The 12,265-nt window shown below is 39.8% G+C and overlaps 1 protein-coding gene across 1 annotated transcript in view; it reads left to right on the forward strand.

Moving 5' to 3' along the window:
• PDK3 (pyruvate dehydrogenase kinase 3) overlaps positions 1–12,265 on the forward strand; it is a gene marked incomplete at its 5' end in the record, with an annotated part of 70,378 nt that overhangs the window by 32,211 nt on the left and 25,902 nt on the right. The window contains 2 exons of the mRNA XM_079727567.1: positions 2,035–2,219; positions 3,947–4,036. Of these exons, the coding sequence (XP_079583693.1) occupies positions 2,035–2,219; positions 3,947–4,036 (275 nt within the window). The remainder of the gene's footprint in view (positions 1–2,034; positions 2,220–3,946; positions 4,037–12,265) is intronic.

Here is a 12,265-nt window from a genome sequence, read left to right on the forward strand (position 1 = left end):
GATTTCTGTGCATTAATTTTGTATCCTGCTACTTTACGGAATTCATTGATTAGCTCTAGTAGTTTTCTGGTAGCATCTTTAGGATTCTCTATGTATAGTATCATGTCATCTGCAAACAGTGACAGCTTTACTTCTTCTTTTCCGATTTGGATTCCTTTTATTTCCTTTGCTTCTCTGATTGCTGTGGCTAAAACTTCCAAAACTATGTTGAATAAGAGTCGTGAGAGTGGCCAACCTTGTCTTGTTCCTGATCTTAGTGGAAATGCTTTCAGTTTTTCACCATTGAGGATGATGTTGGCTGTGGGTTGTCATATATGGCCTTTATTATCTTGAGGAAAGTTGCCTCTATGCCTACTTTCTGCAGGGTTTTTATCATAAATGGGTGTTGAATTTTGTCGAAAGCTTTCTCTGCATCTATTGAGATGATCATATGGTTTTTCTCCTTCAATTTGTTAATCTGGTGTATCACGTTGATTGATTTGCATATATTGAAGAATCCTTGCATTCCTGGAATAAATCCCACTTGATCATGGTGTATGATCCTTTTAATGTGTTGTTGGATTCTGTTTGCTAGTATTTTGTTGAGGATTTTTGCATCTATGTGCATCAGTGATATTGGCCTGTAGTTTTCTTTCTTTGTGACATCCTTGTCTGGTTTTGGTATCAAGGTGATGGTGGCCTCGTAGAATGAGTTTGGGAGTGTTCCTTCCTCTGCTATATTTTGGAAGAGTTTGAGAAGGATAGGTGTTAGCTCTTCTCTAAATGCTTGATAGAATTCGCCTGTGAAGCCATCTGGTCCTGGGCTTTTGTTTGTTGGAAGATTTTTAATCACAGTTTCAATTTCAGTGCTTGTGATTGGTCTATTCATATTTTCTATTTCTTCCTGAGTCAGTCTTGGCAGGTTCTGCATTTCTAAGAATTTGTCCATTTCTTCCAGGTTGTCCATTTTATTGGCATAGAGTTTCTTGTAGTAATCTCTCATGATATTTTGTATTTCTGCAGTGTCGGTTGTTACTTCTCCTTTTTCATTTCTAATTCTATTGATTTGAGTCTTCTCCCTTTTTTTCTTGATGAGTCTGGCTAATGGTTTATCAATTTTGTTTATCTTCTCAAAGAACCAGCTTTTAGTTTTATTGATCTTTGCTATTGTTTCCTTCATTTCTTTTTCATTTATTTCTGATCTGATTTTTATGATTTCTTTCCTTCTGCTAACTTTGGGGGTTTTTTGTTCTTCTTTCTCTAATTGCTTTAGGTGCAAGGTTAGGTTGTTTATCCGAGGTGTTTCCTGTTTCTTAAGGTGGGATTGTATTGCTATAAACTTCCCTGTTAGAACTGCTTTTGCTGAATCCCATAGGTTTTGGGTCGTCGTGTCTCCATTGTCATTTGTTTCTAGGTATTTTTAAATTTCCTCTTTGATTTCTTCAGTGATCACTTCGTTATTAAGTAGTGTATTGTTTAGCCTCCATGTGTTTTATACTGGAATTCTTGAATAGGTTTGTCTTAATCACCATTGTTCTGTCTACATTTCATCACCGTATTTTACTGCTGTGAGAAATTCGTTTCAAAATTTTATTCTTAAAAAGTTTGACATTATTTCTTCATGGAAGCTATTTCTTTAAGACTCCATAATAAATCCTTGGAGATTTTTCGGATTGTCTTCATGTTGTCAGAAGAAATATTAATATATTCTGCAATTATGTATTCAGCAAACATTTATAGAATCTGTTTTAATAGTAATCACTTATCCGGAAAGTCAGTGGATTCCTAAAAAGGTATTTGAGCATTTTTTTCTTTACTAGAACCTTCTACTTTTTCAATCTCTGAAGGAAGTCTTTCTATAGAAAATTTCAAGCAAAAACTGAGTAATACTTTAGTTCCTCGTGAGTACTTCCTTGTAGCCTGTGATGATAATAATGTCTCTGCCTTATAAAAATACCAATAGGTAAATAGTACTGAGATAGACCTGGGAAGTTTATACATTAGCTCATGAGATTTTGACCATTTTGACCATTTTTTTGTTTCCTTCCCACACAGCTTTCTACAAGTTCTAATTAAAGTCAGAAATAGACACAATGATGTAGTTCCTACAATGGCCCAAGGAGTGATCGAGTACAAGGAGAAGTTTGGGTTTGATCCGTTCATTAGCAGTAACATCCAGTATTTTCTGGACCGGTTTTATACCAACCGCATCTCTTTCCGCATGCTTATTAACCAGCACAGTAAGTTGGGTTTTCTTGGTCCAGTTTTGAAAAGATAACCAGAGTGATTTCTCCAAAATGTTTTCCTGTTGCTTCATTTTTAATTTACTGATCTGCATTTTTGTCTAGAAATTTCACTTCTAGTTCAGTTTTTCCTAAGTGAGTCCTATCTATGGAAAAGCTAATCATTAGAACTCTCTGTTAAAAGAAATCCTTGAAAGGCTTTTTGGGTGCTCATATTTGAGACAGGACCACTGCCTGCCTTTTAAGCTTCTGCTGACATTCCTGGTGGGGGTGAGGGACTGGCTTTAATGGCAGCCTGATGTTCATCTCTGAATACTTTCAGTGTCTCTAGGGTCTGTTCTAGTCTTCATTCAGGATGTCACATGTTTTCCTTTTCAGTTTTAAAAACATTGATACTAAGAATATTGAACTGACAAGTTGGCAATATGAGCAATAGATCTTTTATTTAACAGTGATGAGTGAAATCAGATTAAGCGGGATTGTCAAACCCTAATCTTGTATTGAGAGTTTTAGTCTTCTCTCTAGGCTGATAAGCAGGTAAGAAAAAAAAAACAACTAAAATTCTCTGCACAAAAACTTTTAAACTGATTTTCAGTATGTTTCTTTGTCCGATTTCATAATTCTTATGAAAAAGCATCCAGGTGTCTAGAGTCTAATTCACCCTCTTTGTTGAGTCAGAAAATGGACAGAGCATCTTTATTTTACTAATGTGTTTTATTTGGATAAACAAATGTTATGCAGCTATTAAATGTGGGTTTGTTCTAAATGTGTGTCTGTTTAAAATGTAAATGTTTGACAGTTTACAGGAAATTTATAGGGGAAAAAAGAGAACCCAAATACTATTTAAACTACTTAGATAACTACAGTTTCTTTCTGACCTACATATGTGTGTTTACATATATACGTACATGTTTTTCGATCATTGATTAAGTTTTGCACACCTCTTGGTTTTCTTCCACTTAATTAGTTGGCACTTTATGTATTGGCCTAATGCCCATATTTGTCCTTTTTCATAATTAAAATCTCTACCTATTTTATTTAAACATTCTACTTTTGTGGAGTCTAAGTTATTCCCAATTTTTGTTTGATTTAAAAATAGCTACACATATAAACATTTGAATTCAGATTACTTTTTTCTTTGGGGGTCCTTTTGGTTTTTTTCAGAAGTAAAATTTTGCAAACCTTGTATATTATGAAAGTAGTTAAATGTACTTTTAAAAACGCTTGCACAAATAGCGTTCGTGTGTAGTACGGTGAAAAATAAGCTCCACAATGGAGGCATTTGAAGTGCTCATGGTGAAGACCCTGTGCAAGCCTGGTCTAATGGTGCAGACTGCATTTTCTAAATATTTAGTGAATGTTGGAATAAATGTGTAGGGTAGTGCTGAGAAGGTGGGTAAACTTGGCTGCGGATGAAAGGAAGTTTTTTTCATCCAAGTCACTTTGTGTTGGGGAGAGCAGGTTGGAAACCCGGCCCATGTCACTGCTTTAGGACCTGCTAACTGCACCTGGCAGATTTCACAGCACATCCTTCCTCCTCAGTTGTCTGATAGCTGATCACCCACCAACTGAGTGGATTCTGTTGCTCTAAGTCACTGTGGATGCTAAAACGGTTTTCACAATAAGAAAACCTTTTCAAAACTTACAAGCCCCATATTTCTCTGCCTGACCATCCTAGCCTGCTGTGTTTTTAATCCTCTCCCTTTTCTCTTGTGTTTGTTTAGCACTTCTGTTTGGCGGTGACACCAATCCTGCGCATCCCAAACACATAGGAAGTATTGATCCCACTTGCAACGTGGCTGATGTTGTGAAAGGTAAGGAGGCCAATGTTACGTTAGCGGTTGTGGTTCCAGTAGGATTGTGGTTTCGTTGAGGCAGCTTGGCTGTAGGGTTATGGCGCTGAACTGTTTGCTGGTTCATCAGACCACTCTGGGCCCAAGCCATTTGATCCAAATATGCCTTGTTCTTTCTAGGCGGCTCAGGAAGCGATGCATAATTAGTAATGTTCAAAATCGGAGTTTCTACTTCATTGACTAAGGCTCTTCTTACAGTTCTAGCTAAACAGTAAATATTTGGTAGCTTAAGAGTCTACGTTTCAGTTGCCACCACTGTCTGAAAATTTCAGAGAATGCAAACCCCTGTTATAAAATTCAGCTGAATTCACGTGTTTGTAAAATGTATACATCTTTCTGACATGCACTTCAGGTTTTAGAATCTACATGGCATTTGGGCTTCATGGATTCACTGGATGTGGAGCTGGACTCTGTTCCAGCAGCCTCAGGGTAGAACAGAACCCTAGAGCCATATGTTCCTAGTGCCTGGGCACTTGGAATTTGAACAGCAGTCTCCTCATTTTTCATTTAAGGTAAATGCTAGCTCCAGGAAGCCTTCCTGGTTGTAAGTGATCCACCAGGTTCCTGGACGTCTTCAGTTTTCTTCGGTGTTAGGGTTATTCTCTGCAGCCTCAGATCCCCAGACTGTTCCCTTTCCTAGATTGTGTCTCCTCCTGTGGCCCTCCTCTCCTCATCTAAACACACACCTTACAAGTTTCAGGACCATAGCTCTCCCCGATCTTCATTGGGATCTCTGTTGCTCTTACTTTTTCTGGATTGTGTAGCTAAATGAGTAGGAGGCAGGCGAGGGCCTTGTCTCCTTGGCAGAGCTCTCAAGCCTGCCTCAAGCAGAGTGACCTTTGCTCTTGGAGCTTGGAGGGCCAAGGGACGGGGCCCCATGTGGGCAGCCTCCCCAGTCGGGGAGCAGACCAGATCTTCAGCCGCTAAAGCTAAGGAAAACCTGTGCTGTTTGGTTACCCTGGGCATCCCCCCGGTGGCCTTAGCTCAGGCTAGGCTTGTCAGGCTGCCCTGGCCTCTGTTTAGTTAGAAAACATGTACTCACATTACTTCAGTTATAAGTGAATAGGCTCAGCTTCAGCACCCTAAGAACCCTGTAAGTAGGTTTCTCTCTCACAAGATAACCCTCTGTAGGCCCCCAGCAGGGAAGCGAAGCAGGATTGGTCTTATCACCACTTGTATGTTCATCTGGCCCTAGCCCAGTGGCTTTTATGATTCAGAAAACCTGGTTCGGATAGTTGACTGCCCTTAGAAAAAAAGGCACACATTCATAAAGCAAAAGTGCATTATAATATATTGCATGTGTGCCTTTTCTCTTGAACTGCAAGCAATTTGAAGTCAGGGTATTTGTCTTATACTTGTTTTGTGACTCGCATAGAACTTAGTATATGCCTGTGTAGATGGTCAATAAATATTCCTTGGCTTGAGAAATGTTCAACTTTTTGGTAATTTACTTTAAAAGAAGCTTTATTGTGGTACAATTCACATGCCATACAATTCACCCATTCAAAGTGTACAACTCAGGGGTTTCTAGTTTATTTACAGAGTTGTACAACCATCACCATAATCCAATTTTAGAACTTTTTCATCAACCCAAAAGAAACCCCATAGCCATTAGCGGTCACTCCCCACTACCCCCTCCCCATCCCTAGGCAACCACTAATCTATTGGGTTGGCCAAAAAGTGCCTTCCGTTTTTAAGTAAAAATAAAAGATGCATTTTTCATTTTCACCAAGAACTTTTTTGAACCACATATTCACCCTTTTGTTCCACTACCTGTTGCCATTTTTCAGGCAACTTCATAATTCCATCTTACCAAAACTTTTTATCTTTTTGAGCAAAGAACTGTTTCAGGTGCCTTTTAGAGTCTTCCAGGGAATTGAAATTTTTTCCATTAAGAGAATTTTGTAAAGACTGAAATAAATTGAAATCCAAAGGTGCAATGTCTGGTGAATACGGCGGATGAATCAGAACTTCGCAGCCAAGCTGTAACAGTTTTTGCCTGGTCATCAAAGAAACCTGGTCTTGCGTTATCCTGATGGAAGATTATGCGTTTTCTGTTGACTAATTCTGGACGCTTTTTGTCGAGTGCTGCTTTCAGTTGGTCTACTTGGGAGCAGTACTTGTTGGAATTAATCGTTTGGTTTTCCAGAAAGAGCTGATAATAGAGGACTCTCTTCCAATCCCACCATATACACAACATCACCTTCTTTGGACGAAGATGGGCCTTTGGTGTGGTTGGTGGTGGTTCATTTTGCTTGTCCCACGATCTCTTCCGTTCCAGATTATTGTACAGTATCCACTTTTCATCGCCTGTCACAATTTGTTTTAAAAACGGAACATTTTCATTACGTTTAAGTAGAGAATCGCATGCCAAAATACTGTCAAGAAGGTTTTTTTCACTTAACTTATGTGAAACCCAAACATCAAAGCAATTCATATAACCAAGCTGGTGCAAATGATTTTCAGTGCTCATGTTGGATATTTTGAGTATGTCAGTTATCTTCCACGTGGTATAACATTGATTGTTCTCAATTAACGTCTTGATTTGATCACTATCAACTTCAACTGGTCTACACAACCGTGGAGCATCTTCCAGCAAGAAATCTCCAGCACGAAACTTCGCAAACCATTTTTGACATGTTCGATCAGTTACAGCACCTTCTTCATACACTGCACAAATCTTTTTTTGCGTTTCGGTTGCATTTTTACCTTTCTGGAAATAATAGAACATAATAGGCCAAAAATGTTGCTTTTTTTCTTCCATCTTCCAATATTAAAACGGCTACACAAAATTTCACCAATTTTGATGTCTTTTTTTAAATGCACGCTGATAAGACAGCTGTCACATACAATCTAACAAAATTGTTTCAAATGAAGTTAAAGACCATTAAGTGCTACTACTAGAGCCATCTTACGGAAAAAACTAAACAAACGTTTTGGCCAACCCAGTACTTGCTGTCTCTATAGATGCTCCTATTCTGGACCTTTCATATAAATGAAATCATACAGTATGTGGTCTTTTGTGAATGGTTTCTTTCACTTAGCACAATGTTTTCAAGTGTCATCCATGTTGTAGCATAAATCCGTACTTTGTTTCTTTTTATGGCCAAATAATATTCCGTTGTATGGATAGACTGCATTTTGTTTTATCTATTCATGAGCTGATAGACATTTAGGTTAGCTAGGTGACCTTGGACATGTTACAGAACCTCTTTGGGCCTCAGTTCCTTCATCAGTAAAATGGTGCTCTTGGCAATTCAGCTATATCCTAGGGTTAAGTGAGATAATATATGTAGAGCTCCTGAAGCAGCACTAGCACCCAGGAAGGGCTGTAGGTAGACAAGTTCATGAGCATCCTTGGGCATCATGTGAGTCATTTGCCTTCTCATTTATACCATTGATTATATAATAAGTTGGTGCCTTTGCTTTTGTTTCTGGCATAAATTATAGAATATTTTAAAACATTTAGGGCATTTATAAGACAGTTGAATATTTGATGAAATATTTCAAGAAATATAATTTTTTTTAGGTGTGATATTGGTATTGTGGTTATTTTTTTAAGGTGTCCTAGCTTCGAGAGAGGTATTTTGAAATATCACACATGATATGAAGTGCCTTGTGGGATTTGCTTCAAAATTATCAAGACGTAGGGCAGTGAAAAAGATCAGGCTGTGTTGAGAAGTGTTGAGGCTGGTGATGAGTGCACTAGGATTCTCTGCACTGTGCTCTGCACTTCCGTCAACGTTTGCAATTCTTCATAATAAAGTCGTAAAAACATACTCCCTTTAAAAAAATGGTTCTGAAGAACCTAGGGGCAGGACAGGAATAAAGTCACAGACATAGAGAGAGAATGGACTTGAGGACATGGGGAGGGGGAAGGTTAAGCTGGGACGAAGTGAGAGAGTGGCATGGACATATATATACACTACCAAACGTAAAATAGATAGCTAGTGGGAAGCAGCCGCATAGCACAGGGAGATCAGCTCTGTGCTTTGTGACCACCTAGATGGGTGGGGTAGGGAGGGTGGGAGGGAGATGCAAGAGGGAAGAGATATGGGGATATATGTATACATAGAGCTGATTCACTTTGTTATACAGCAGAAACTAACACACCATTGTAAAGTAATTATACTCCAATAAAGGTGTTAAAAAAACATACTCCTTTTTATCATCTCATTGTTTCTTCACAAAAAGTCTCACTAATTTTTTAGAGAGATTTTAACCATGAGTCAGTGTAAGTAGAGAAGTAACGGAGAGTTCTTGGCAGTTGTTAGGGCAGAGGGCTGAAGCAGCGCCCAGGTGAATCAGAGGATGAGGCTGGATGCTGGAGGAGAGCAGAAGGCGTCGTTTTGAGCACTTACTGTCTGTGTGGCTCTTACTGGACTTCTTACATCCTGCCTGGTCTTGGCATCGTTCCGTACTAATGTTGGTCTCTCTAATGGGGGTGTAAATTCCTCAAGGGCTGGAATTACTCTCATCCAGGCTTGCATCACTCCTCTCAGGGACAGAAGTTTCATACCAAACACTAGCGGAAGATTGTGTGCAAAACAGTTGGATCAGTATTTGAAAGAAAGAAACTAGAAGTTTGTGCCTCCTGCTTTCTTTGGCCTTTTTAGTTGAGGTTTTGACCCTGGGCCAGGTCGCCTCCCACCCTCTCCCTCTTCCCGCGCTCACTCACAGCTTTATCTTCACTCTTTCTCCTGCCCCTTTTGACTTGATACCCAATGAGTCCGCCAGTTACCATGAACACATTTTACTCCATCCTCTCATGTAACCATTCCTACCACTCATCTGGCACAACTTAAAGCCTGGGCTCCTGGCAAAGCTGTATCCCATGATGATCACCCCCCCATGCCCCTCTGCCACGGGGAATGTCACCTCCCCCAGCACACTTCTACCCTCACGCTCATGGGCCGAGGGGCAAGGACTGCGCTGCTCCCTGTTCCCCACCGCTTCTTTCAAACCGTGTTTTTCATTTCTTAATAGCCTCTTTCCTTACGACAACAGTGGAGGCTGGTTTCAGATTCTGAAGCTGCATGAACCTGCAAAGCAACTTCCACGTCATCAGCTCTTCTGCCACCTTCATTCCCTTCATAAATCATAAATCATACCCACAGCACACTGAGGACGCTTGGCCTGTACATACTTTCTAGAATGCCCTGATGCTTCTTCCACTTGGTGAGACATATGCTTACTAAGGGTCACTTACTTGTCCTCACACTGTTGGTGTAAGTTATACCACATGAATATGTATAAATATACATAATTTATTTATATGTTATGTAAACTGAAGAAATGTGAGTACACAAAAGAGACTTATTTCCCTAAAAATCAAATTGAATGCTTTGGAAAGCCTTGATAGAGAAGAGATTCTTACAAATGTAAGGAAATGACTGTGAACAAGATAACTTTTAGGTGACAGGGCAGCACTGAGTAAAAATCCCAGAAGGAATCTGCACTCGGATTGCTTGACAAGTATCTTTAAGTTTATTGCACTCTAAAGAAATAGGAATTGGAATTCATAGATGTGTGTGATATTGTTTATCTAAGAAGTATGATCTGGAACCCCAAGCTGACGCCTCTTCAAAGGAGAGACATTGGCCTTATATGAAAAGATTGGTAGAGGAATAAATTGTGTATTCAAATGTGTATTTTAAGTTAATGTTTACAATTGTAGTCATTTTATGGTTTCCCACTATCCAACTTTTTTGTCAGTCATCCAACTTCTGTTTCTGTTTTGGTCAGTCAAGGGGACTAATACCATATTACCAAAATAATAAAAAGTGCTCATTGAAGATAATTGAGAAAATGTGGGAAAAGAGGGAAGAGACTAAAAATCACCTGTCTTCACAACCCAGCAAGAACATTGTTTCATATTGAATTCATACCAACTTTACAGATAGCAACTGTGAATCATGTGTCTCTTCATATGAAATCCATAGTACTTGTGTATTACCCCATCTCCAGCGCTAATGCCCATCACACACCACATTCCTAGATGAATTCAGTGTCTGATCTGCTATACTCATAACCTCTATATTCAAATACTTTTCCCAGCTAGGTGTATATAATCTTTATTCCTCAATGAGATATTAGTCGTAAATCAGTTACCTTTCCTACCATGGCAAAATTGGCTAGGCACCCTAGCAGGAAGCCTGAAGGTCTCTTTCCTCCCCGTGGACAAAGCATATTTTAATAGCTTTCTGTTTCATGCCCTGTGGACCCCACTTTTAATTTTCTAAGTGTCTGCATACCCAAGCAGAAGCTCTTTCTGGCTCAAAATAAGACTGAGAAAAAATAAACAAGGCAGACAGCACAAACTATCAGAAGGCCTGGAAGTTCTTCCATGTCTTCTAGCAAAAAGGCACTGGAGTCTCCACCCCAAATGCCCCAGGGACAATAGTCAGAGAGTCCCAAAGGGCCCACGCCTCCCCAGCTCTTCTTCCCAATACCCCCGAATGCTGTCAAGGAGAGGAAGAGATGTGTGTCAGCTTCCTTCAACTCTCAGTGACGTCTTACCTCCCTTCCTCTTTTGAAAGTAGTTGGTATTTTTTCACTCGTTTTTCACCTTCTCATACCTTCTGAGATTTTTCAGCTAATCTTCTTTACAATGTTGTGTTAGTTTCTGCTGTACAACGAGGTGAATCAGCTATATGTATACATATATCCCCTCCCTCTTGGAACTCCCTCCCCCCAACCTCCCATCCCACCCATCTAGGTCACCAGAGAGCACGAAGCTGAGCTCCCTGTGCTATACAGCAGGTTCCCTCTAGCTATCGGTTTTACACATGCTAATGTATATATGTCGATCCTAATCTTCCAGTTCATCCCCCCTTCCCCCCACCACCACGTCCACACGTTTATTCTCTTCATTTGCATCTCTATTCCTGCCCTGCATATAGGTTCATCTGTACCATTTTTCTAGATTCCACATATATGGGTTAATACATTGTACAATATTTATTTTTCTCTTTCTGACTTACTTCCTCTGTATGACAGACTCTAGGTCCATCCACATCTCTACAAATGACCCAATTTCATTCCTTTTTATGGCTGAGTAATATTCTGTTGTATATATGTGCCACATCTTCTTTATCCATTCATCTTTCAATGGACATTTAGGTTGCTTCCCTGTCCTGGCTATTGTAAATAGTGCTGCAGTGAACATTGGGTACATGTATCTTTTTGAATTATGGTTTTCTCAGGGTGTATGCCCAGTAGTGGGATTGCTGAGTCATATGGTAGGTCTATTTTTAATTTTTTAAGGAACCTCCATACTGTTCTCCCTCTGTCTCTTTTTTTTTTTCCCTTTTGTTTTAGGAAACCTGATTTACAAGGTGTAGGGGTTCTGAGTTTTAATGATAGCTCTGCTATTGATTTCTCAGCTGTGAAGGTCCTGCATGGTTTAAGCATAGTCAGATGTCCAGACCAAATGACTGGTGTGTGTGTGTGTGTGTGTGCGTGCATGCACATGCGCACCCATACGTGCCTATGCACGCACACATGCGTGTTTTGTAGCCTTAGGAAGCCTTAATGAACTAACAATGATTCCATACTTAGATCTCTTGAGACAGACTCTAGGAGACTTTTATGTAGAAGAGTAGGGACACTTGTTATTTTTGACTAGACAGTCGTATAAGTGTGTAGAAGTGGGCTGCATCTTGCATCATTGTAATTGAATGTGCAGAACACTGAAGCACGCCTCCTTGCTGCTTATTTAGCACATTAATACCTACCTTTACACGTCTGCAAATTACAGCCTCGTTGCAGTGAATGCTAGAATCAGTGTTGTAGAGCAGCTCCTATTATCCTCTGGGAGGTGCCTTCCATTGTGACCCTTTTCCCTCCTTTCTGTGTAAGAAACCAGGAAACAAAATGGAAAATCCTGTGATAAGATCGTTTTAAAGGTACAAACTTAAATACTTGGCACAAAAGTCAGCTCTCACAGCGAGGTTAGCTTGCCTGTGTTGTTCCTAAATGCTCTTATTGCTCGGCTTTTAGCATACAAACGGTATCAGGAGAGCGTGTCATTATTCTGGTTCAGAAATAACATCTTGTGCTGTCACTTCGGGCTCTTCAGATTGCAGGTAACAGAGACCCACTCCCACCAACTCAAGAGACGGATGTATTAAAAGAACCTAGTTGGTCCCTTGGTAATCCTAGGGCAGGAACCACTTTGTAGTCGGAGCT

The sequence above is a fragment of the Hyperoodon ampullatus genome (assembly GCF_949752795.1).
Source record: "Hyperoodon ampullatus genome assembly, chromosome: X".
In the NCBI taxonomy this organism is placed as follows: domain Eukaryota; kingdom Metazoa; phylum Chordata; class Mammalia; order Artiodactyla; family Ziphiidae; genus Hyperoodon; species Hyperoodon ampullatus.